At 44.0% G+C, this 26,847-nt stretch overlaps 1 protein-coding gene across 1 annotated transcript in view; it reads left to right on the top strand.

Annotated features, from left to right (window-relative positions):
* Positions 1 to 26,847, top strand: part of PKP4 (plakophilin 4) — a gene marked incomplete in the record, with an annotated part of 553,440 nt that overhangs the window by 279,536 nt on the left and 247,057 nt on the right. Inside the window, 2 exon segments of the mRNA XM_030210570.1 lie at positions 2,939 to 3,130; positions 16,719 to 16,935. Of these exon segments, the coding sequence (XP_030066430.1) occupies positions 2,939 to 3,130; positions 16,719 to 16,935 (409 nt within the window).

Genomic DNA, 26,847 nt, shown 5'->3' with positions numbered 1-26,847 from the left:
GTCATTCTTCATGGCTTCTGATGCATCCTTCCTTTTTTTCCTGGGACCTGAATTTGGTTCTTCGTGTGCTCTCTGGGGCTCTCTTCGAACCCGATTAAGAACCTATCCCTCAAGGTGGTTTTTGTACTTGTGATCGGTTCAGCTCGCAGGGTCTCGGAGTTAGATGTTGTCCTGTTAGGACCCATTCCTCTCTTTTTCGAAGGACTTTGTGTCTATCAACATGGTTTCTTCCTTTTTGCCCAAGGTGTTGCACGTGGACCAAGATATGTTTGCCCTCCTTTCTGGAAGAGGGGTCCGATCCCTGTGCTCAGAGGACATTGCTTCTCTACTTGGAAGAGACCAGTGTATTTAGTCTGTCCAATCATCTTTGTTCTATTCCAGGTTTTCTCTAAGGCCACTGTCACGTAGTAGATTTGTAGAAATTGGCCAGTGCCTCCAGGTTTGAAAGCTTTCTCGACAAGAACTCGGACAACCTCTAGGGTAGAGGCCTGGAAGGTCACTCCAGAGATCTGTAGGGCAGCAATGTGGTTGTTGCTTCATTGCTTTGTGAAGCATTACAGGTTGGACATGCTAGTCAGGATCAGACTTTGAGAGTTATCCTCGGGGAGTGGGGGAGCTTTGTCTTCCCCCGCCCAGTAGTTCTGCTTGGCTACATCCCATGTGTTCAGAATGGTGCAGCCTAGACAACAAGGAAAGTGAAATTGTTGTACTTGATAATTTCCTTTCTTTTAGTTGACTACACCATTCTGAAACCTGCCCTTGGTAGACCAAAGCCTGGGGCTCTAAGGGTGTTCTGTGCTTACTTTTTTATTTATTTATTTTTTTAATTGAATGAAAGGAATCGGATAATGTGAGAAACAATGAGTTAATCCTCGGAGATATAAGGTAGTGAGTGTCACTCTGTGATGTTATGTTATGCTCGCTTGGTTATCATTGCAGCTGCAGTGGTTGATGGCTTAGGTGTGCATTATGAAGGGTCTTCTGTTGCTTTGGCAGAGACATATTTAAGATTTCCACTGAGCACCAGTAGGTTTTACTGGTGAATTCACTGGGAAGAGCCTAGCCTTTTCTCTACCTTCATCTGCTGGTAGCAGGGGATAACATCCACATATTCAGAATGGTGCATCTGACTAGTTAAGGAAATTATCAGGAAAGGCGTAATTTCACCATATGCTGATCTATGCTCAGACATGTATCCCTGCTTGAGAGCAGGCGCAGTGCCCTCTCTTTCGAGGTAGACATTATTAGTTTCTGGATTTGTATTAGTATTTTATAAAGACACATGGAGGGGCATTTTTGATATGGCATTTAAGTCCAACTTCGGACATTTTGCAAAAAACTTCCAAAATCTGAATAGGAAAGAATGTCTCTCTTTTTTTCAAAAATATTGTTTCGAATAAGGTTTTGTGATATGGACGTTTTGTTTTTTGGTCCATTTTCGACAAAAAATCTTCCAAGTACAAAACACACAAAATCAAGCTATTGGGATGTAGGAGGAGCCAGCGTTTTTTTAGACTGGTCCCACAAACATCCCAGGAAAGCAAGAGGGCACCCTAGGGGGCACTGCAGTGGACTTCATAAAATTCTCCCAGGTACACATCTCACCATTGCGCCTTTATCTGTCTGTTGAGCCCCCCCCCCCCCCAAAAAAAAAAAAAAAAACACTACAACCAATTGTACACCACTACCATAGCCCTTACAGGTGAAAGGGGCACCTATATGCAGGTACAGTGGGTTTCTGGTGAGTTTTGGAGGGCTCAGTTTCCTCTGCAAGTGTAACAGGTAGAGGGGTAGGTATGGGCCTGGATCTACCTGTCTATAGTGCATTGCACCCACCACTAGACAACTCCAGGGACCTGCATGCTGATCTAATGGACCTGAGTGTAACATCTGAGGATGTAATAGAGGCTGACAAGTAATGTTTTAAATCACATTTTTTTTTTGTGGTGGGGGGGTTAGTGACCATTGAGGGAATAAGGAGAGGTCATCCCTGATTCTCTCCAGTGGTCAACTGGTCATTTAAGGCACCTTTTTGTGTCTTATTATTTAAAAAAAAATAGTTTTTTTATAGTTTTAATCCTGGGCGGTTTTGTTTTCTTCCACTATGGCTGAAAAACATCCAAGTGTCAGGAACACCTAGATCCCGCCCCTGACACGCCCCCTTGTGATTTGAACGCACTTCTGACGGACTTCATAGAAAAAAAAACTTCGAAAAATTGGTTTTGAAAATACCAATTTGGAAGGTTTTGTGAAACCGAGCTCCATAGGCACTTATGTGCCTTCTATAAAATAGGGCCAAAATAGGTACCTTCCTACCCAGTTGACCTAGGCATGCTGCTATAAAATTAACTTCAGTGTCAGATTAATTATTTAAAATCTTTTTGATTGAGAGATGTAAGAAAAACTGCATCAGGTTAGCAATGTCATAAGATAAGTTAATTTTTTTTGTATGTTACGATATGTGTACTACAACAAAGTTTCCAACCAGTTCCAGTTTCCAAAGTGTATTCCCCAACCCAAGTTGTTTCATGAGATGTCAGATAAATTATGGCACGCCTCTTTGAAGATGGTCTGTGCTGTGTTGCTTCCAGGTTAACAAGACTTCTGACAGACTAGTAGTAATTTTCAATTATGGGTTGTTATAATGAGTGAGGAATTAAATATTTGTGACCATAAGCAGTATGAGGAAGTTACGTTTGAACTTCTGTAGCTTTATTTTTTCATACAAAAGACTGCGATATTAAATTGTTTGCTCTAATATAATTCATTAAAGCCTCATTTTTGTTTGATACTTTAGTCACCATTTCCCAGAGATGGTCAAATTTTATAAAAGGAACTGAATTCTTAACTATGTACTCAACTGGTGACTAAATGATCTAAAAATATTTTTGATCATATTTTGTTTTATCTGTAACACAATTTATTTTCTTCCTTTCAGGGTTAAGGAGTTCATATGCCAGTCAACAGAGCCAACTTGGACAAGAACTGTGTTCTTCTGTATCCCCTGAGCTGCATATTACACCAATCTATGAAGGGAGAACATACTATAGTCCTGTGTACCGCAGTCCAAATCATGGATCTGTTGACCTGCGTCATGGGTGCCTGGCAGCAGTTTATCGAGCTGGGTCAGGTAAGTGTATTTTCTGTACCACAATAAGCCTGGAATTCACAGGGCAGGGTCAGTTTACCATATAAGGGGCAGGCGTCGCTATTTTGAAGGTGACAGTGACTGAGGCAGGAGCAATTGGGCATCACTCGGAGTATGGGGTTGGGGGCTTCGGCTTGGGTGTGACTGGAGGAGCATTAGACTACCTGTTTGAGACCAGGGAGGGGGGGGGGAAGAGGACTACTATACTACCGAGAGAATTTGTGGGTTGTTGGGCGAGTGTAGGTAGGTGGATGGGGGGGCACTAGACCACCAGATCATCTTTGGGTCAGGAGTGGGACCACCTGGGAAACATTGATGTTGGGGGAGGCAGGTCAGGAAGCAATCCAAGATAGGGTGGTTTGGATGGAGAGAGAGGAGAGATGCTGCTAGTTACCCGCATCTCTCAACCAACCCTTCTACATTGCCCTAGACCTGGCACAAATTTTCCTGGCCCAAGTGCAGGTGAACTGTTTTTTTTTGTTTTGTTTTTAATTTTAAATATGTCTGCAGGATAATAAATGACCACACTAACATGCATTTTATTATTAACATTCTTTTTATTAGAATTAGTGTAAACAGGACATCCAATAAAAAAAACAGCATTACAGTTGAAACATATAAACTCCTTCCCCCAACCCCACTCCCCTCAAAAAAACTTCAGTACAACCAGAATAAAACTGTTTGGTTTGAAGTCTGTGCTCTAATTACCTCAAACTGCCACTCTCTCCCCCCCCCCCCTCCTCTGCCTGAAAACCCCATAAACCCCCCTCCCCTTACTCACCCTCTTAAGCCATTAAAGTATCTATTTCTTATCCTGGAAGGTATTCAGAACATGGCTACTTGCAGCCAGAGAAATCAAGGTCAGATAAGGGTCCCAAACACTCAAAAAGGACTTTTGACTTTTAGGGTGATTTTGGATGCAAAAGACTTCCACAACATCAGAGCGTGTAATTTGTTCTGCCAATATCAAAAGGTGGATGGTGATTCCAAAGTCCAATGATTTAAAATGCATTTCTTGCCCAGAATAAAAGCCTTTCCCAAAAAAGAGCAAACCCCCTTGCCTCATATCCATAAGAAGGACAATCTATTAAATAAAATACCCTCCATTGAGAAAGAAAGAGGACGTCCCAAAAGGTTCTGCAAATATGTGACAAGAGCCACCCAAAAACCCCAAATCTTTCTACAGGTCCATAACCATGAACTAATGTGTTTTCATGAGTAGTACATTTAAGACAAGCAGAATTTGCACAACCTGCCCGAAAAGCCTCTACTCTGTGGAAAAATAAGCACGATGTATCACCTGATAATGACTTTCCTGCAACTCTGCCTGATGTATCAAGGTTGTAATTGTTGAAAAGATGTGAACATCAAATGTGAATCTCAAAGGCCTCCCTAAATCCTTAGTCCATGCATCCTGCAGTGCAGTGTACTCTATAGAAGGTAGATGCTAAGACAACATTTTGTAAAACCATGAGGAGGAGATCTGGCCCACCACATCACCCTCAAGAAACTCCCATAACTGCTACCCAAACCGGAAATTCAAAGTGCCTGAGGGTAAGGTATGAAAGAAATGAGTAACCTGTGAATATGCAAACTGATCTGATGGTGCATTAGAGAATCTCTATTGGAACTCTTCACAAGACAAAATTGAACCATCAGCATGCATTAAATGCTCCAGAAAGATAATACCCTGAGTTCTCCATTTCTGAAACGCAGCATTATCCAAGCCAGGTTGGAATACATTTCCTGCCGATGGCAGTAACACACTACTATGGGGAACTTGATTTCAGGTAAGAAGTAGTTCTCTCCATAAGTGCCAAATGGGCAGCAGAAGTAAACTATTTTGGAGGCGAGATGGAATATCAGACAAGCGAGTATGTAGGAGAGCAAAGGATGCCAGAGATTTAAAAAAAACAAAACAAGAGGAGTGGGAAATAGACCTGTCTAACCAGGAATAAATGAGGAGACTTCAAGTGCTAGTAGATAGTTTATTGGTGAAGACGTGACACAGCACCATGTTTCAGCAGTGAGCCTGCATCAAGAATCTTTTTATAAAATATGTACAACAATCAAATGGTCAATAAATGTCTATGCAAGCAGTTGAGGAAATATGGTCTTTAAAAAGACCTTTATCGAAAAATCCTTGAATTCTGCATGAAGTGAGCTGTCTGATAGCCATTGAAACAAATGCAATACAGACGGCGACCATCTAAATGTATAAATTATAAGTGCCAGCTTTGGTGGCCTCATCCTAGAAGTGTAGAAAAATGGGAGACTGCTCGATACTACTTCCTCAGAAGCAGACCCCACAATGAGTGTCCATTCATTTAAACAGACCACGCTGTCCTTTGATTGTAACCAAAGATGTGTGTGGTCTGTTTAAATGAATGGACACACATGGGGGTCTGCTCCTGAGGAAGAAGTATCAAAGCAGGGACTGTCAAGCATTCTCCCATCATTTCTAAGGTAAATGCCAGCTTTAGTGACCTCATTATTTATATATTTAGATGAACGGCGTCTATATGCTGTATTGCATTTGTTTCAATGTATTCTAGATGGAATGTGGGTTATGAACTTGATACTTTACAGATATATCCCCACTGACACTTTTTGATTAATTTGAGCATATGGAAATTCCTATGATGTAAGGAGAGCATATTGAAAGGCCTGAGATATTGGTGATTTCATATTGTAAGCTCTTAGACTCAAATGAGTCCTTACTGATGATTTTCTACAATTCTATCTACGTTTTATGATTAGATGTGTTCCCCGCACTCTCTCTATTTATATAGGGCAGGTTCTTAGGGATCTATGTTTACCTCCTCTTTCTTTTTGGATGGTTTTGTGCTTCTTGAGCACGTGTGCTTAGCCACACAGTTTTATGAGAGCCATGTTTCATATGTAAAACATGCACATTTATAGCGTGCTTGCTTTTACGCATGATTGATGTGTAGGCATTCCTAGGGGCATAGTTTGAGCAGTGGCAGAAACTATGTAGGTAAATGCATAGAGTACATGCATACATTTACACCTTTTCAGAGCAGGTGTAAATTTGAGCACTGTGGGCCTGGTTCTTGAAGCCTATTATAAAATTACCCCCTTAATGTGCATAAATTTAGCTTGTAAGAGTTTTATTGCAAAGACTATGATGATGAGTTGAGATACAAAATGATGCAAAACTGCTCATTACCTATGAGCATAACAAGGAATGATGTATGCTAATTGCTGTGCAGATGCCTTAATACAAAAAACTTTACTATACCTTTGAGTTGCATTTTTGTGAAAATGTTAATTCCTTATCAGCAGCGTATGAATCCTGAAACTGATGGGTTGTGTCCGTCTACCAGCAGGTGGAGAAAACACAAATGAACTCTGCCTTATAAGGAAGGTGAGACTTCTGTTTAATTTGTATATCTTTTATCTCCAGCAGGCAGCAGGAGGGTCTCCTGGTGGCTTCTGGTTTCTGCTGCTTTGGCTGACTCCTATTACTATTTTGGTTCAGTTGAGACTTGGGGGTGTATTAGGCTATAGCTGGTACCTTAGTGGGCTACACCTGGGGGTGCCACGTCCATCTTCCCCCTTCTGCTGCAACTTCTCTTTCCTCACAGACAAAAAAAAGTTTTTGCCTCTAAAAATCACAGTTTTCCTTATTGTGAGTGGCTCATTCTGGGAGGGGGTTGAGTGTCTGGTCCAGACAAATCCAGCTTCTCTTTTGCAGATATACTACCTGAATCCGTGCTGCTGTTGGGAGGGCAAGGGCTCCTTTACATTTTTATTTCCTGTCAGCTCCGCATTTACCATGGCTTTTCCCTGAGGACTTGCTTAGCGAATTGACTGACTCTGCAGTAGTGTTCTTCAGCGGGTCAGTGCTTGTCAGTCCTCTCTAATGGTGTTCAGGCACTTGTGCTGGGGCAGCATTATGGCGGGCACATCGAGTTCCCGTGCTGTTTTCTCTGCCGGCTCAGATCTGGATACAGCACTGGCAGCCTTTTTGGAGCCCTGCGGTGCCAGGTTTTATCAGCGGTCTCCCTGTTACACCTGGCATTTCTCTGTTTCTGTTGATTCAGCCTGAGGTGGCTTTTACTGCAGCTTCTGTAGCACAGGTTCCATTTTCCCCTGACATTGTTCTATTAATGTATCAGGCATTTCTTTTGAAGTGAGCTTTCCTTTTCTGGCTCTCCTGCACCTCACAATTTAAGGTGAAGGTTTATATGTTCTGCTAACTCCTGTATAAAGAAAATATCAAAATTATTTTTTTACCTCTTAAGGAGGAAAAAAGACCTCAAATGTCCAGATTGTGGCAACAAATAAATGTATTTGTGCCTATGTTTTATCAGACTCCATTTTTCTCGTCAGTCTCAAAAAACCTCCTTTTTATTTTTAATTTAATCCCGTGCATTCTATTTCACACTTGATAACTTTATTCCAGTCTTGATATTAATGATTTAAACTTTAACTATCAACATAAGTCTCTGTATCAGTATCTATTCCATAAATTGTAGAAAATGTGATAAACACTTAACTTTAAATATTGCTCCTAGTGAGGCTCTGCATTTCACTTTTTTGCAAGCTTCATCAGGGGACTAAGTTCTGAAAATCCCATACTGACCAAAATTGGGCAATTTTAATTGCAACATCAGACTTCTAACGTGGTGTCCTCTGCATTCACAATGCTGACATTCTCCTGTGCCTCAGTTTCTGGGGGCTGTCTTCCTTCTTCTGCATCTAAGAAAAGAAGGGTTGATTATCTCTTAGACATGGGTCATGCTTCCTCTCCTCCTCCAAATATCTTTGAGGGATGGACTTTCTATGGTATCGGTTCCCTCTGCCTTGCCTGAATTACTGGAGGAAGGGGAGATTCCTTTAACTGAATCAGATGACCCTACAGCTCTCTGCATTTTCCATAGGGAGGAGTTGCCTTCATTTATTACCAAGGCATTGAAGGTTTTAAATATCTCTTCTCCAAATTCACAGATTCCCTCAGTATCTAATCCTATGATAGCTAGCACTAAGCACCTCCTAAGTCCCTCCCAGTACATGAGGCCATACAGGAGCTGATTCTAGCTCAGTGAAAAACTCCAGATACTAGGCTTTGGGTAGCAAGGGCTATGGCTTGCCTTTGTTTGGTATCCCAGGAGGAATTAGATAAGCTGAAGTTACCCAAGATGGATGCTCTGGGGCAGCTGTTACTAAGACTACCCTCCCAGTTGAGGGTGGGATAGCTCTGAAAGATGTTCAAGACAGAAAGTCTGCCCTAAAGCTTTCCTTTGAGGTGGTGACCTTGTCTCTGCAGGCATCTGTTTGCGGTTCCTGTGCAGCTAGGGCCTGTTTATCTTGGATTAGGAGGACAACAGTTGCCCTTTCTGACCCAGATTCTCCATCCTTCCCAGATATTCCCAATATTGAAACTGGATTGGCATACCTAGAGGGGCATAATCGAATGGGGACTACCATCTCTAAGGACGTCCTGGTGAAGGGGCGGGGAAACTCGTATTATCGAAACAAGATGGGCGTCTATCTTTCATTTCGATAATACGGTCGGGGACGCCCAAATCTCAGCATTTATAAGTACATAAGTAATGCCATACTGGAAAAGACCAAAGGTCCATCGAGCCCAGCATCCTGTTCCCGACAGCGGCCAATCCAGGTCAAGTGCACCTGGCAAGCTACCCAAACGTACAAACATTTTATACAAGTTATTCCCGAAATTGTGGATTTTTTCCCAAGTCCATTTAGTAGCGGTCTATTGACTTGTCCTTTAGGAAACCGTCCAACCTCTTTTTAAACTCTGCCAAGCTAACCGCCTTCACTACGTTCTCCGGCAATGAATTCCAGAGTTTAATTATGCGTTGGGTGAAGAAAAATTTTCTCCTATTTGTTTTAAATTTACTACACTGTAGTTTCATCGCATGCCCCCCCTAGTCCTAGTATTTTTGGAAAACGTGAACAGACGCTTCACATCCACCTGTTCCACTCCACTCATTATTTTATATACCTCTATCATGTCTCCCCTCAGCCGTCTCTTCTCCAAACTGAAAAGCCCTAGCCTCCTTAGTCTTTCTTCATAGGGAAGTCGTCCTATCATTTTTGTCGCACTTCACTGCACCTTTTCCAATTCTGCTATATCTTTCTTGAGATGCGGCGACCGGAATTGAAAACAATACTGAAGGTGCGGTCGCACCATGGAGCGATACAACAGCATTATAACATACTCACCTTAGAGATGGTCATCCCCGATTTTCGGCCATAATGGAAACCGAGGACGCCCATCTCAAAAACGACCAAATCCAAGTCATTTGGTCATGGGAGGAGCCAGCATTCGTAGTTCACTGGTCCCCCTGACATGCCAGGACAGCAACCGGGCACCCTAGGGGGCACTGCAATGGACTAACTGATGCACTAACTGAACGGAAAAAGCCCTTCCCTTACTGATCCCTTAGCGATTCAGAAAGGGAAGGGGAAATTGGACAATATACTGCCTTTCTGAGGTTTTTTGCAACTACATTGAAAGTGGTTTACATATATTCAGGTACTTATTTTGTACCAGGGGCAATGGAGGGTTAAGTGGCTTGTCCAGAGTCACAAGGAGCTGCAGTGGGAATCGAACTCAGTTCCCCAGGATCAAAGTCCACTGCACTAACCACTAGGCTACTCCTCCATGCATGAAGGAAATCGCATGCAAATGAGCTGCTTGCTGTTAGCTCGTTTGCACACGATTTCCTTCCTTAGGAGGAGAAGCCAGTGCCAAAGACAGCTTCATACATGCAGACAAGCTGCGTGTATAATAGCTGTCTACAACCTTAAATAAATTGCCATCTACAACCTTAGAAAAATACAAGTCCAGGTGAAAACGTCCAAGTGCTCGTCAGGGACGACGTTTTTTTTTTTTTTTTTTAAGAGTATGGGTGAAGGACGTCCTTCGCTATGCCTCCGTCCCTGCAACGATAGTTGAGGACGTCCAAAATGTGATGTTTCTGTGAGAAGGACGTCCATGTGTGTGGGGGGGGGGGGGCAGTTGAGGACATCCAAAATGTTTGAAAGAAGGACGTCCACGCCTTCGTTATGCCTCCACTGACACACACATACCCCCCCCCCCCCAGGTAGCTGCATACTGCCCCCCCCCCCCCACCCAGGGACAGCCAAATTTCAAGGGAAGGGAGTAGAGTGGAGGAGTGGCCTAGTGGTTAGAGCACTGGTCTTGCAATCCAGAGGTGGCCAGTTCAAATCCCACTGCTGCTACTTGTGATCCAAAAGCCAAATAAATAAAGGGGGTGTCAGATGCATAGCAGACATGGACGTCCTCACAGAAACATCCAGGCATGGACGTCCTTCTCACAGAAACATCCAGGCATGGATGTCCTCAACTGCTGTTGCAGGGACGGAGGCATAGTGAAGGACATCCTTCACCCATACTCTTTAAAAAAAAAAAAAAAAAAGACAAAAGTTTTTAAAGTTGGTTTTTTTTTTTTGGGGTGGGAGGTGGTTAGTGACCACTGGGGGGGAGTCAGGGAGATCATCCCCGATTCCCTCCGGTGGTCATCTGGTCAGTTCACGCACCTTTTTGAGGCTTGGTCGTGAAAAAAAATGGACCAAGTCGACCAAATGCCGATTTGGGTGACCCTGAGAGAAGGACGCCCATCTCCCGATTTGTGTCGGAAGATGGGCACCCTTCTCTTTCGAAAATGCCCCTGCTAGCGGCCTTTTTATATGACCTTATTGGAGCTTCTGCTAAACAGATTCCTTATTGGTTACAGGCCAAAGATTGCTATGGCTTCTCAATTGGGCCATAGATGCGGTCTTGAAGCAGCTTCTTTTCAAGAGCAAATTACTCTTTGGAGAAATTGGTGAAGGATTTAAGAGACTAAATCCCAGCGTTTGCCTGTAGACAAGCCAAAGTCGTCTTCCAGTCCTCTCAAGCTCGATCTTGTCTAAAGGATGCCAAAAGTTACAGTCCTGGGTGGTCTGTTTTATCAGAGGACCAACTTTCAGCCTAAGTCCTCCTTTCAGAGTGACAGAAGGAATTCCCAGCAATACAGTGCACTCCATTTAAGTGCACGTCGGATAAGAGCATGCTCTGTTTACCTGCATGCTGTACTTTGGTCCCGTTTTTGGCACCATCAATTTCTATGGGGACAAGCTTTGTTTTAGCGCACCACTGATAAGTGCAAGATTCACTTATATGCATGGTTCAAGACCGCTCCTCTGCAGGAAAGACTCCGCATAAGCGCGCGCATGTAATATGGAAGCCGATTGTCGCGTGACAACCAACAAGATTTCAAATTTACTGCCTCTTTAACTGCCACAGGCAGAATAAGCGAAAGAATGTTGTTAGGGCGTACACCGGGGTCGTTGTTGCGGTGGAACTGTAAGACTTCAACACTGACTGAATAGAAGTTCTTAAAAAATTAGAAAACAAACAATCGAGCATCTATTGCTAAAGAATATGGTGTCAATCCCAGTCAAAGTTCACGTTTCTTGAAGCAGAAAGACCAGCTTCTGGAAGACTGGCAAAACAGTACAGATCCACAACGGAAATGAAAACGGTCGGGAAAAGCTGAGGAGGTAGAAAATGCTCTTCTTCGGTGGTTTTCTCGAGTCAGGAGCAGACAGTTTCCTGTCAGTGGTCCACTGCTTATGTAGAAAGCTAACCAGGTAGCAGAAAGTCTTGGACTGACTGAATTCAAAGCCACTGTTGGATGGTTGGAAAGATGGAAGGAGAGGAACAGCATAAAATTCAAGAAACAGCATGGTGAGAAACAAGACGCTGATGACTTTGGTGCTGAAAATTGGGTTGTTTCAGTTCTTCCTACCATCTTGAACGAGTTTGCACCTCGTGACATTTTCAATGCTGATGAAAATGGTCTCTACTGGCGAGCGATTCCTGATGGAACACTTGCATTCAAACATGCCGAAACTACTGGAGGCAAACATCGAAGGACCGACTGACAATTCTCCTTTGCTGCAATATGGATGGGAGTGAGAAGTTGGAACCCCTCGTCATTGGAAAGAGCAAACAGCCCCGTTGCTTCAAGAAAGTTAAGCGTCTTCCTGTGTCATACGAGGCTAACACAAATTCATGGATGATTGGGGAAATTTGGAAGCAGTGGCTAAAGAAGTTAGACACTAGAATGCGGGCACAAAAGTGTCAGATTTTGCTGCTTTATGATAACTGTGCTGCACACAGGGATGATGTCAAGCTGTCTAATGTCAAGGTGGTCTTCCTGCCACCAAACACTACCTCTCTGATCCAACCTATGGATCAGGGCATAATAGCCAATTTCAAACATTATCGGGCTCTTGTGCTACGTTGTCTGATGAGCGTTATGGATGACCAGACTGGGAAGGATAAACGTGCTGTTGAACTGGCTCGTAATCTATCACTGTTGGATTCCCTACATATGCAGAAAGAAGCCTGGAATCATGTTACACAGGCAACCATTATGATCTGCTACAAGCGGGCAAGCTTTGTTAAGGATGTGGAGAGGGACAAAACAGGTGCAGCGGTTGCAAACGTGTCAGATGAAGAGGTTATTGACATCCCAGCCGATTTTACTGAAGAGGAGTTCCATCGCTACGTAGCTGTTGATTACGATCTACAAACAGCTGAAGACAGCACTGATGTTGAGATATGCTCCTACTTGCAGGCAACAACTGCCGATGATGGCACAGATGAAGAAATGAGCAGCGAGGCACATGCTGATGAAATTCAACAACCTCCTCCTGTCACTTTTGCAAGAGTGCTGGAGGGTCTCAACACCGTGTGGGCGTATCTGGAGGCCACTGGATGTCAGTGCTATGATAGTTTTTACCATCTGGCAGACGTAGTCTATGGAACTCACAGACCCAAGAGTGTACAGAGGACTCTAACTGATTACTTCAAGCCAGCCTAATGTCAGTTAACGGAGACTGTATACTGTACATATAATAATACAGTACTGTACATGTTTATCAGATGTCAAGCTTCTTTGGGTCACAACAGTTAAGTGCACGCTCTGGTTAACTGCATGCATTTCTTTGGTCCCAGACCCTTGCACTTAAGCAGATTGCACTATATATATATATATATATATATATATATTTTTTTTTTTTTTTTTAATTCCCTGTGCAAAGCCTTGAGAAAAGTAGGCAGTAGTTCTTTCCACTCTACACAACCTTTCTGTCTTGGGGGCTATCATCTCGGTTCCCTCCATGGAACAAGGTCAAGGACATTATTTTATCTATTTTGTGGTTCCCAAAAAGGGAGGTTATTTTGACCCTGTACTCAATCTCAAAAAGGTGAACAGGTTCCTCCAAGGCAAACATTTCTGCATGAGGACATCACGGTCAGTTATTGCCATCCATCGAGGGAAGTTTCTCATGTCTCTGGATTTAAAAGAAGCATATTTCTACATTCCATTCTGGTTGTCTCATGAGTGGTTCTTGAGGTTTGCAGTCCTAGAAAATTCAAGACAATACATTTCGAGCTGTCAGTGGCTCTGAGAACCTTCTCCAAGGTGATGATAGTGGTAGCAACGTTTCTGAGGAGGGAAGAAATAAGGGTAATTCCTTACCTGGATAACTGGCTGATCAGAGCCTCTTCCTTTCTGGAAAGCCTAACAGTCACTTCACGGGTCATCTCGTTACTCCAATCCTTAGGGTGGGTGATCAATCTTTCCAAGATCCAGATGCACCCCTTCTAAAGTCTTGAGTACTTGGCTGTTTGTTTCGATACCCTGGCAAAGCTTTTGTTACGGATCATCAATCTCTCAACTTATTCAGATTTGGGCCTTACTGCAACTCTAGAGCCCTCATGTCTGGGACTTTGTTCAAGTCCTGGGATCTATGACTGCAATCTTAGGGGTTGTTCTGTGGGCCAGGGCTCACATGAGAACTCTGCAACAGTTTTTCTTGTCCAGATGGTCCTCTGTATCTCAGGAGTGTGATCCATGCCTTTGTTGAACATTGCAGGGAAGCTCAGTATGAACTGGTATCTTCAGACTTGCAGCCTTCTCAAGGGTATCTTTTTGGTAGCTCCTCAATGGATAGTGGTCACCACAGATGCCAGCCTCATGGGTTGGGAGGCTCATTATGTCCCATCACACTGCTCAAGGTGGTTGCTCCAGGGCAGAAGCCCTCTGACCGATCAATCGTCTGGAGCTCAGAGCAGTTCTTTTGGCACTGGAAGCCTTCCTCGACCTCCTCAGGGGTCACAATGCGGATCCTGTTGGACAATTTGACCATGGTGGCATACATAAACAGGCAAGGAAGGACTTGCAGTTCTCCACTTGCTCTGGAGGCTCGCTTCTTGATTCAGTGGGCAGAACATCATGTTCCTATGATTTCAGCAGCCCACATTGCCGGGACTTTGAATGTACAAGTAGATTATCTCAGCAGGACCTCCCTGGATCCGGGGGAATGGGGTTATCTCCCAGGGTCTTGGAAGAAGGGAACACTGACCATAGATCTCATGGCATCCAGACACAATGCAAAAGTTCCCAGGATTCTTCAGTAGAAGAAGAGTTCAGAAGATCTGGATGCACTACTTCAGAACTGGCCAACACAGGATTTGCTTTCCATCTTCTCGCCGTGGCTCATAGATCACATTCTCCACAAGATCCTTTTTCATTTGGCTTTGGTGATTCTTGTTGCTGTAGATTGTCCCAGGAGGCCATGATATGTGGACCTTGTTTGATTTCTTGTTGACAAACCATTTTGTCTTCCTCTCCATCAGGATCTTCTCTTTCAGGGACCCATTCACACAGAGGATCTATACCCCTTTGGTCTTATTGGCTTGGTTCTTGAGAAGTCGAAATTGAGGAAGAAAAGTTATGCAATGTCATTCCTACCATGTTGCAAATGCATAAGTTGTCTACTTCAGCCTATGCTTGAGCTTGGAGGCTGTTTGAGGGTTGATGTTCTGAAAGGATGATTTCCCCTTGGCTTCTTTACTTCATATATTGGCTTTTTGGCAGACTGGTCTTGAATGGTCTGGCATTGAACTCACTTAAGGTGCAGGTAGCAGCACTGTCTTGTTATAAGGGGTATCTGTCTCGCTCTTCTATGGTAGTTCATCCAGATGTGGTTGGTTTCTTTAGAGGTGTTAATCACCTTTGGCCTCCTGTTCATCCCTCTGTCCAGCCTCGTATCTGAATTTCATGCTCAGGGTGCTCCAGAATGCTCCTTTCGAGCTGCTAAAAAAAAGCCATCATAAAAGACCTTACTCTGAAATCAGTTTTTCTTGTGGCTATCACTTCTTCTCAGCATGTTTCAGAATTGCAGGAATTATCATGCAGAGACCCCTTCCTTTCATTCATGGAGGCAGGAGTCTCTCTTCAGATGGTTCTGTCCTTTTTGCCAAAAATTGTTTCTACGTTCCACATTTAATCAGCCTCTGTTTCTTCCTTCCTTTAGGAAAGAGGACTATGGTACACCTTACTATCAGTTGCATACGTTAGGTGTGCACCAGGCCGTGCTTCATTATTTGGAATTCACAAATGACTTTCATATGTCAGATCACCTTATTGTCCTGATTGGGGGTCCGAATAAAAGTCATGCAGTGTCTAAGGCCATGATTACTCGATGGATTGAGGAATCCATCTTCTCTGCATATTTGCTTTCTGGTAAGCGCACTCCACTAGAAGACTTTCCACTTCCTGGGCGGAGTCTCATGGCTTCTCAGTGGATGAAATCTGTAGATCTGGGCTTCATTACTCTTTCACGAGGCATTATCAGGTAGATGCCACGGCTAGATCAGAGGCTTTTAGTTCCTCGATTCTTTCTGCTGCTATCTTAGGTTCCTGCCCTACTTAGCCAATGCTTTGCTACATCCCATCAGTTTCTAGATTCATATGCTGCTGAAGACAAGGAAGGTAAAATTATGTCTTACCTGCTAATTCTCTTTCCTTTAGTCACAGCATTTGAATTCAGAATCCTGCCCTGATTTCTAGTTGGGGTTTGTGTGTCTGTTGAAGTTTACAGATTTGTTTCCAGTTCTTCATATGTTCTACAATGTTATGGTTTTTATATGATTCCCCGTGGGGAAGGAGAAGTTTGCTATGGCTGTTTTCATGTTTTCCTTCTGCTTTGTAAGAGAAATACTAAATAAACAGAAGCCTCATCATCCTATAAGACAGACTTCAGTTGTGCTCTATTTCCACCTTGCTGGTAGATGGACATAACCCATCAGTTTCTGGATTCATATGCTGTGACTAAAGGAAAGAAAATTATCAGGTAAGATATAATTTTACAGTGCATGTGTAATTTACTCTCTGCTCCATTTGCATATCATTAACATTGCCTATTAGTGCATCCATACGTGCAGACACCTAGACATCCTAAAATCTATTTACAATTTATCCTGCTAATAGAGTATATCTGCTGTAACTGTGTATTGTTAATACTCAGCACCTAGTTTTATTTCATAGCTGTAACAGTCAACAAGTTCAGAGACTGTAGATTTTATTAATAGTTTGATATTTTGTATACCCTAAGATATACTTTTTCTAGCAGTTTTAAATTATGCCAGCACTGAATTAGACAAAGATACATCTGTTATGCTTTATTTTTAGTTCTGTCATTAATTGTTTCATAGGTATTGGAAATCTACCGAGGTCATCAAGTCAGCGCAGTACACTTACATACCAAAGAAATAATTATGCTCTCAACACAACAGCTACCTATGCAGAACCCTACAGATCAATGCAGTATCAACTGTCCGAAGCTGGGTATAGCAGGTTGCAACATGTCACACCAGCTGATGATGATGCAACAAGGTCTCCATCTATAGACAGCATTCAGAAAGACCCTAGGCAAGTAACAGTTATTACTTAGAGAAGTATAATTCTATGGGGTTTTTTTTCTTTGATAAAATATAGAAAGAAGCCATTGTCATGACTGTAATGGTGTAATGACTTTTTGGTTCCTGTATTTAAAAAAATAAAAATTAGAACTGTATAAAATTATATGATAAGCCAGTTCTGAACACACTGCTTGTTTTTAGATACATGCCGTCCTATGTATTTGCAACAGTGTAGATGATAGTAAAAAGACCCATTAGTCTATCTGGGCAGGCCAGTTATTTCTGTTTGTGCTGTCAGACATAAAGCATAGCTGTTAATAAAACATCCAAGACAGGTTTTTTTTTGTGCTCTTCCTTTGTATTCCATCCTCCTGGATAGATAAGCATTTGAGATTTCCCATTTCATTTGTATGCCCCACCCCCTCCTTTTTCTGTAATGATTTACAATAATCTAAATAACTACAAGTATTACAATGGCTGTTGCCTGAACATCCAACTGTCTACAACCGCATGACTTCTCTGGATGGCACATTACCACCGCTAAACTGCTGCACCTAGTCGATATGAACAGTACATAAACCTGACAGACTGACACAGTTATGTGTAAACCTGTATTTCCATTATGATTTCTAGATGTTACTGTACTTATAGCCTGCCAGACAGACCCAGCTGCTGCTAATTCTAGTAGCCTGCCAAATGGATATAGTTGTACATGTCCTTGCTTTCATCCATGCATTGCCCATCCTTTCTGTGTTAAAAAGAAAAAAAATTCTTAGATTATTCCTGAATCTATGCCCTTTTGACTTCATCCCATGACCTATTCCAGAGCCTTCATTTCATTGAAAGAGATCAGCTTCTCGTGTAGGTATTTCTTGGAGATATTTAAATGTCTGTCTCCCCTTTCCTACAGGGTATACATTTTCAGATCTTTAATTCTGTTATATGAGAACTGCTGACTGTTTAGTAGCTGCCCTCTGAACAGGCTCCAACTAGTTTATACCTTTGTGAATTTATGGTGTCTAGACGTTTGCATATTACTCACCAGGGAATTAAGCAGAAAAAATGTTACATTTTTTTCCTGCTAGTTATTTCTCACATAGTAAATGACAGTAGATAAAGACCTCAGCGGTCCATCCAGTTTGCCCAACAGTCACAATATTTTCAATTCATGATTAAATCAACAATAAATGTGATATTTGGAGTCTTCCTTTGGTGTTTCTGGGACATAGACATAGAAGTCCACCCGGCTCTGTCCTTATGTGCCACCAAATCCATCTTGTCATTTGCTGGACCCAGACCGTAAAAGTCTGTCCAGCACTGTCCTTGGTTCCAGCCACTGAAATTGCCATTGAAACCCTTTACGGCCTATCCTAAACTGGATTGCCATATACAGACACAGACCTACCAAGTCTGCCTGGCACTGGCCTTAGTTCTTCACAACTATGTAGTCGTCCAAGTGTCACACACATATCCACCCCTGCAGCCATTTATGGGTTTTTTTTGTTTTGTTTTGGTTTTTTTTTGCGTTTATTCAAACTCATTTTTATTGAACAAGACAACTGCAGGAATACACATACTTCATGTACATATTATCACCAGCTGTCAGTAATGCAGAAATAAAAACCCCGGTGACTCACAATTAACCAAACACCCCCCTTATCCCCTCCCATCCCTCCCACCCCCTCCCTTCCCTTGTGTAGAGGAGCACTTTGTCCTTATAGTCAAGTTAGTAGACTTCTCTTAGCACTGGGTTGCAAAGTAGACCAAAAGCGCCCCCAGTAATGTTTAAATCTCCTGTCCAAGGATGAGAATTATGCTGAGCCATACTGGTGTTCCAAAACCATCAAAGTTATCATTTGGGACCTCCAATCTGACAATGTAGGAACTGCGGGAACTCTCCAATATTGTAGAATAAATTTCTTTGCTATCAACACCAACCGGCGAAGAAAATCTAGCAGGCCCGGAGAAACCAATGAAGGGAGGTGGTAAACCTCAAACATAACCCAAGGGTCCTTAAGTAAAACACACGACCATTGGCGCTGCACCTCCCGCAACACTCACATCCAAAACTGGTGTATCTTCGGGCAAACCCAAAACACGTGACCAAATGTTACAGAAGGATCAGAGCATTTCGGACACTTTCCCGTTTCTGCAAATCATGCCCTGCATGCCTGTTGCGGTGAAATGTAAAGTCGTAGAAGAAACTTATACTGCAGCTCCCACATCTGGGCCGCACAAGTGTTTTTGTAAATCCGCTGCAAGCAAGCTTGTAGATGATGGGCCGACAATTGCATCGGCAGATCTGCAGTCCAGTGGTGCGCCAAATGTGCAAAATCTGTCTGAGGAAGAATCTTGCAGATATTTATGATGAAAGGCTAGCGGTACATGATTCTGTGCACCCAAGGTGAGCGCCTCGTTCATAGTGTCCTGCACATCCTCACATAGATCCCTCGGCAAACTCCTGACATAAAGTAGCAGTTGATAGTACGCAAAGTAGTCCATGGGAGGTAGACTGTACTGTGCACAGAAGTCTTCAAAAGACTATAAATGTCCATCCTCTGTAAGAAGCTGGAACAAATAGTGTATCCCCAGTGTTGCCCAACGAGAAAACACCAGAGAATCAGTGCCTGTTGGAAAATCTGGATTGTGTCGCAGTGCCAAGAAGGGAGACACTTCCGCTGAAAAGTGATGTCTCCTGCACAGCCATCTCCAAGCCGCTCGGACCACACGAATAAACAAGTTAGCTCGAAGATTTGGTGGGGGGTGCTTTGGTATAGTGTGGAGCTGCCAGCTGAAGTGGTAATTAGCAAAAAAGGATGGGTTCGAGGCTATACACAGAGAAATCTGACACATTTCTAAACCAATCATTAATTTGCCTCATTGTACAGGCCACTGTGAGATATCGTACATTCATCAATCCTAATCCCCCACACCCTTTTGGTTTACATAATATCAAAATAGGCAAACGAGCCCTCTTCCCCTGCCATAGGTATGTCTGCAACATTTTATGTAAGGCCTGTTCATCTTTCACATGTAAATACAGAAGGGAGCATCTGAAAGATATATAACTATTTTGGGACTAGAATCATATTGTAGAGTACTATGCGCCCCACTGAAGAAAGAGGATATGCCTGCCACAAGGAAAGCATCTGCCTTAGAGAAGACCACAGAGGCCGTATATTACATGCGTATATTTCCGATAAGTTGGCAGGTATGAAAACTCCCAGGTACCTAAATCCACCATTCGCCCAACTAAATGGGAAGGGCCCACTCCATGTGTCAGACAATGTGGCCGGGAAAGCCAGGGCCATGGACTTCGCCATGTTAACTTTAAACCTGGAGAGGGTCCCATAAGCTGAAGTCAAGGAGACTAACTGTAGAATAGACACTTTAGGATTAGTGAGGGTCAAAAAGAGATCATCTGCAAATGCCATAACTTTAATCATCTGTCGTCTTATCCTCACCCCCCTCCACAGACTCATTCGACCTCAACGTGCAAAGCAAAGGTTCAAGAATGATAACAACAAAGGGGAAAGAGGGCACCCCTGCCTTGTGCCACAAAGAATGGGAAAGCGTTTTATCTGAAACCCATTAACCAACAAGGCCGCCCTAGGCTCTGCATATAGGACCATTACTGCATTGAAAAACCACCCCGTAACCCCTAAATAAGAAAGGGTAGCAAACAAAAACTGCCAATACACTCTATCAAATGCGCGTTCCACGTCTAAACTGGCAGCCACCATGGGAAACCCTTTCCCCTGACAATGCATAATAGCAAGCAATAGCTTACGCACATTGCGTTTTCACTGACGCCTCTTAAGAAATCCAACCTGATCTGCGTGGATATACTTAAGTAATCCCTCCACTAACCTGTTAGCCAGGACCATATTTTTATGTCAACATTGAGAAGCGAAATGGGGCGGTATGTCCCAGGAAGCTCTATAGGGCGGCCCAGCTTAGGTACCAGACAAATCAAAGCTGAGTTTTCATTATCAGGGAACCTCTGTGACTCAATAGCCTCAGCCAAATAATCCAATAGCGAGGCTGCATCATTTTATAAAATTCCCCCGTGAAACCATCGGGACTAGGGGCTGAATTAAATTTAAGGCTCTTAATCACACTCTGCACCTCTTTAGTACTGCACTCAATAGGCCGCTGGCAGTTAAAGTCCTCCATGAACCGACAGATTCCCGATTGCTCTAGATAAGTATGGATAGAAGCCATAGCTCCCGGGGGTTCTTCCGGACAAGCGTATAGCTCCCGAAAATGGGCCTAAAAGACCTCTGCAATTTCCTGCTTCTGTGAGGTGGTACGACCCGCTGATGTTTTAATGAGTGGTATATATGCCCCCCCCCCCCAACGTCTTCACCACCCCCGCCAACAACTTTCCTGCTTTATTCCCATATCAGAAAATTTTCTGTTGTGTACGCAAAAGCAGTCACGAAGTGTGCTCATGGGTACGCGTATTTAGAGCCACCCACGTAGCTTGTAAAATATCAAAAGTCTGCAAGGAAGGGCGTGCTATAAAAGAGTACTTCGCTGCCCATAGTTTCCGCTGTAAAGTTACTGTCTTGTGCTAGGTGCTTTCTGCAATCTCCATGTCTACCCAAATCAGAGTGTGGTCCGATATCTCTTCCGGACCAATAACTGCTGACAGACCCTGAGAAAACAGACCGCTACGAACCAATATGTAATCTAAGCAAGACAGAGTGAAGGGCTCTCGAAGTACCTGTGTAATCTCGCTCCTCAGGGTGCAGGAGATGCCAGGAATCTACCAAGTCCAAGGCCTTACATAGAGACTGCAACTCAGTATCTCCCCCCCACCCCCCGCGACAGCTTCTGTCCAGAACGGTCCATCTCAGGGTCCAAAACCATATTCATATCTCCCGCCACTACCAAGGCATAAGAAGCATAGCGAATGCATTTTCTCATCAAGGACCTAAAAAAGGAGGGTTCTTTTGGGACTGGGCCATACACCCCCACCACAACCAACTCCTTACCTTGTATGTTTAATAAAACTCATACGTAGCGTCCCTGCGAGTCCTGAAAGAGTTGCCTAGCTGTACAAGAGAGTGATTTGTGTATGAGAATGACCACGCTGCCCCCCCCCCCCCCCCCCCCCCCGGCAGCCCAGTGAGGGGAAGCAAAAAAAACTGACCCACCCACTGGCGCTTCAGCTTGAGATGTTCCTCTTTCAAAAGTCTGGCTTCCTGCAGACACACCACATCAGCCTTGTGACATTTAAGAGCCCCTAAAATCTTAGTTCACTTTACCGAGGAAGTGACCCCACACACATTCCACGAAAGGAATCTAATTGAACGTGATTGGGAGTCACTCATCTCCTGCAGATCCTGTCACACAACATGCTATCAGTCAACTTGCCATAACCCATTACCAGGTGCCCAGCAGCGCGCTCAGCCTCAACTCCAAGCAACTCTGTCATACCGCTTAAACATGTCTCCCCTCCCACACAGCACCCCAACTCTATCTCCCACCTCCCCACATCCCCTTCTTTGACCCATCCCACACCCCCCGCCCTGCTGTCCCCTTCCAAATCCCCTGACCCAAAACTTCCCTTAATTCCCACCACACCATTGTGTGATGAGAAGGAGAGATCACCCCACTGATGTTATGGGGCCCTGCACCTCCAATATGACACTCTTATAGTTACCACTAGTCAAGCGAGCTAATCAGTCTCAGTACGTATCTTTCAGTCCAAGTTCTATAAATCAAATCAGGGTGGCAAGTTTGCAATCTCCTTAATTCCTTTCAGACACTTTTGCGCCTCCGCTGGCGAATCAGAAGCTTGCCATGGTCCCTTATGAAAGATTTTCAACAATGCTGGGTACAAAAACATAAACTGAACTTTAAGCTCTCTCGATTCGTTACAGAGAGGAGAAAAACGGCGCCTCTGCTCCTGCAGCGCTGCAGAGTAATCTTGCTAAATCTGCACCGGATGACCCTCATATTTAAGGAAGTCCCTTTTGAGTCGAAAGCCACGAAGGATTCTGCCTTGTGTATATATTTATGCACCTTCGCCAGCACCACCCTGGGCCTGTTTGCCCCATCTCTCGGACGACCCACGCGATGCGCTCTTTCCAAACACATGGGGCCCAAGCTGTCCGATAAGGCAAATTCGGAGCGCAGCCATTTTTCCAGTGTGTCTGTTAAGGCACGCTCCAAAAGAGATTCCGGGTGCCCTATCAGGCATATGTTACTTCTACGCAAATGATTCGGGGTTCAAGGGCTCTTCTGACCGCCTCAGTAATTTGCTGAAGTTGCGCCACCGAAAAAATTGGGCTCCCACCAGCGCCATTTTGTCTTCCAAACCTCATGGCTTATTTTGCTCTGATTTTTTTTTTTTTTTTTTGCTAACATTTTAGACATAGATGGGGACAGGAATCTGTCCAACTATTCACTAGTGCCTTCAAGTGTCCCAGCAAGAGATCCCGCCAGAGGCTCGCCAAAAAAGGGGTTGTGAAGGTGCGAGAACCCCAGAGAGGAGCCTGTGCACATCTGCTCCTCTCAGCACATCACTTGAATCCTCCTTAAGGTTTTTATTATTATTTATTTTTGTTTTCTCGCATCTGTTTTATACATAGGGTTCCTCTGTGTTCATACAACGCCTTTTTGAATTCCATCACTTTTTGTCTCTGCCACCTCCCTTGTAACAAACTCGCCTATATCCAGGACCTCTTTATCTCGCGTCACCTCCATCTGCTCGCCATAACAGAAACCTGGCTCTGCCCTGATAGCTCTGCTTCAGTCGCAGCCCTGTGCCATGGCGGTTATCTATTTTCACATACTCCTCGCCCTGATGGCTGTGGGGGCGGTGTTGGACTACTTCTCTCTCCCTCCTCCAGATTTCAACCCCTTCTTCCACCTCAATCTCACTGTTTTTCCTCCTTTGAAGTCCACTCTATCCGCCTTTTCTCTCCTCTGCCTCTTCGAATAGCGGTCATTTATCGTCCCCCTGATAAGTCCCTTTCATCCTTTCTCAGTGACTTTAACGCCTGGCTTGCCTTCTTCCATGATCCTTCCTCCCCCTCTCTCATCCTTGGTGACTTTAATATTCCTGCTAATGATCCTTCTTTTATATTTTCAAGTTACTCGCTTTAACGTCCTCCTTTAATCTCCAACTATGCTCCACCTCCCCCACTCATCAAAATGGTCACTGTCTTGGATCTCATCTTCTCTTCCAACTGTTCACCCTCTAGTTTCCTTGCCTCTGATCACCATCTTATAACTTTCACACTTAAATCTCCTCCCTCCCAGTCCCGTCCTATCTTGTGTAATTTATCTAGGAATCTTCACGATATTGACCCTTCATCTCTATCCTCCCATGTTTCAAACTTCCTCTCTACTGTGGCACAATCCACATCTGTCAACGAGGCTGTTTCTTCTTACAACAATACTCTATCCTCTGCCTTAGACACTCTTGCACCTTTGATGACCCGCCCTATAAGGCGTACAAAACCCCAACCTTGGCTGACTTCTAATATCCGCTACCTACATTCCTGTACCCGCTCCGCCGAACGCCTCTGGCGGAAATCTCGAGCCCTTGCTGATTTCTTACACTTTAAGTTCATGCTGACCTCCTTCCAATCTGCTCTTTTACGTGCCAAACAGGATTATTATATCCAACTGACCAACTCTCTTGGCTCTAATCCTCGACTTCTCTTCACCACATTGAACTCTGTCCTCAAGGTGCCCCCTTCCCCAACTCCCCCTTCATTATCTCCTCAGACCCTTGCTGAATTCTTTCACAACAAGATTCAAAAGATAAACCTTGCTTTCTCTACCTCACCACCTCTCCCTCCACTAGTCCGTTCCCCTCTCTCTCCTTCCCCTCATTCCCTTTCCTCCTTTCCTGAAGTTACTATTGAGGAAACTACACTTCTCCTTTCTTCCTCAAAATGTACCACCTGTTCCTCTGATCCCATTCCCACCCACCTTCTTAATGCCATCTCTCCTGCTCTTATTCCTTTTATCTGTCACATTCTCAACCTCTCACTTTCCACTGCAACTGTCCCTACTGCCTTTAAACATGCTGTGGTCACACCTCTCCTTAAGAAGCCTTCACTCGACCCTACTTGTCCCTCTAATTACCGACCCATCTCCCTCCTTCCTTTTCTCTCCAAATTACTTGAGCGTGCTGTTCACCGCCGCTGCCTTGATTTTCTCTCCTCACATGCTATTCTTGACCCACTACAATCTGGTTTTCGCCCTCTCCATTCAACTGAAACTGCGCTTACTAAAGTCTCCAATGACCTATTACTGGCTAAATCCAGAGGTCAATATTCCATCCTCATTCTTCTTGATCTTTCCGCTGCTTTTGACACTGTCGATCACAGCATACTTCTCGATACCCTGTCCTCACTTGGATTCCAGGGCTCTGTCCTTTCCTGGTTCTCTTCCTACCTCTCCCTCCGCACCTTTAGTGTTCACTCTGGTGGATCCTCTTCTACTTCTATCCCTCTGTCTGTCGGCGTACCTCAGGGTTCTGTTCTTGGTCCCCTCCTCTTTTCTATCTACACTTCTTCCCTTGGTTCATTAATCTCATCCCATGGCTTTTCCTACCATCTCTATGCTGATGACTCCCAAATCTACCTTTCTACCCCTGATATCTCACCTTGCATCCAAACCAAAGTTTCAGCGTGCTTGTCTGACATTGCTGTCTGGATGTCTCAACGCCACCTGAAATTAAATATGACCAAAACCGAGCTTCTCATTTTCCCCCCCAAACCCACTTCCCCGCTCCCCCCGTTTTCTATTTCCGTTGATGGCTCTCTCATTCTCCCTGTCTCCTCAGCTCGAAACCTTGGGGTCATCTTTGACTCTTCTCTCTCCTTCTCTGCTCATATCCAGCAGATTGCCAAGACCTGTCGTTTCTTTCTTTACAACATCCGTAAAATCCGCCCCTTTCTTTCAGTGCACTCTACCAAAACCCTCATCCACACCCTTGTCACCTCTCGTTTAGACTACTGCAGTCTGCTTCTTGCTGGCCTCCCACTTAGTCACCTCTCCAGTCGGTTCAAAACTCTGCTGCCCGTCTCGTCTTCCGCCAGGGTCGCTTTACTCATGCTACCCCTCTCCTCAAGACCCTTCACTGGCTCCCTATCTGTTTTCACATCCTGTTCAAACTTCTTCTACTAACCTATAAATGTACTCACTCTGCTGCTCCCCAGTATCTCTCCACACTCGTCCTTCCCTACACCCCTTCCCGTGCACTCCATGGATAAATCCTTCTTATCTGTTCCCTTCTCCACTACTGCCAACTCCAGACTTCGCGCCTTCTGTCTCGCTGCACCCTACGCCTGGAATAAATTTCCTGAGCCCCTACGTCTTGCCCCATCCTTGGCCACCTTTAAATCTAGACTGAAAGCCCACCTCTTTTAACATTGCTTTTGACTCGTAACCACTTGTAACCACTCGCCTCCACCTACCCTCCTCGCTTCCTTCCCGTTCACATTAATTGATTTGATTTGCTTACTTTATTTATTTTTTGTCTATTAGATTGTAAGCTCTTTGAGCAGGGACTGTCTTTCTTCTATGTTTGTGCAGCGCTGCGTATGCCTTGTAGTGCTATAGAAATGCTAAATAGTAGTAGTAGTAGTAGTAGTAGCACTGACCACCCTCTGTGAAAACAAATTTCCTGACATTACTCCTAAGTCTATCAACCCGCAACCTCAGCTCATGTCATCTAGTTTTACCATTTTCCCTTCTCTGGAAGAGATTTGTTTCTATATCACAATACCTTTCAAGTATTTAAACGTCTGTATCTTATCTCCCCTCTTTCCTCTAGGATATACATATTCAGGTCTTCCAGTCTCTACTCATATGTCTTATGGCGCAGGCCCCATATCATTTTTGTCGCCTTCCTCAGCAAGATACAGCCTCAAAAAATGAACACAATACTCCA

Source organism: Microcaecilia unicolor, chromosome 7 (genome assembly GCF_901765095.1).
Source record: "Microcaecilia unicolor chromosome 7, aMicUni1.1, whole genome shotgun sequence".
NCBI lineage: Eukaryota > Metazoa > Chordata > Amphibia > Gymnophiona > Siphonopidae > Microcaecilia > Microcaecilia unicolor.
This window is presented reverse-complemented; position numbering and strand designations above follow the sequence as displayed.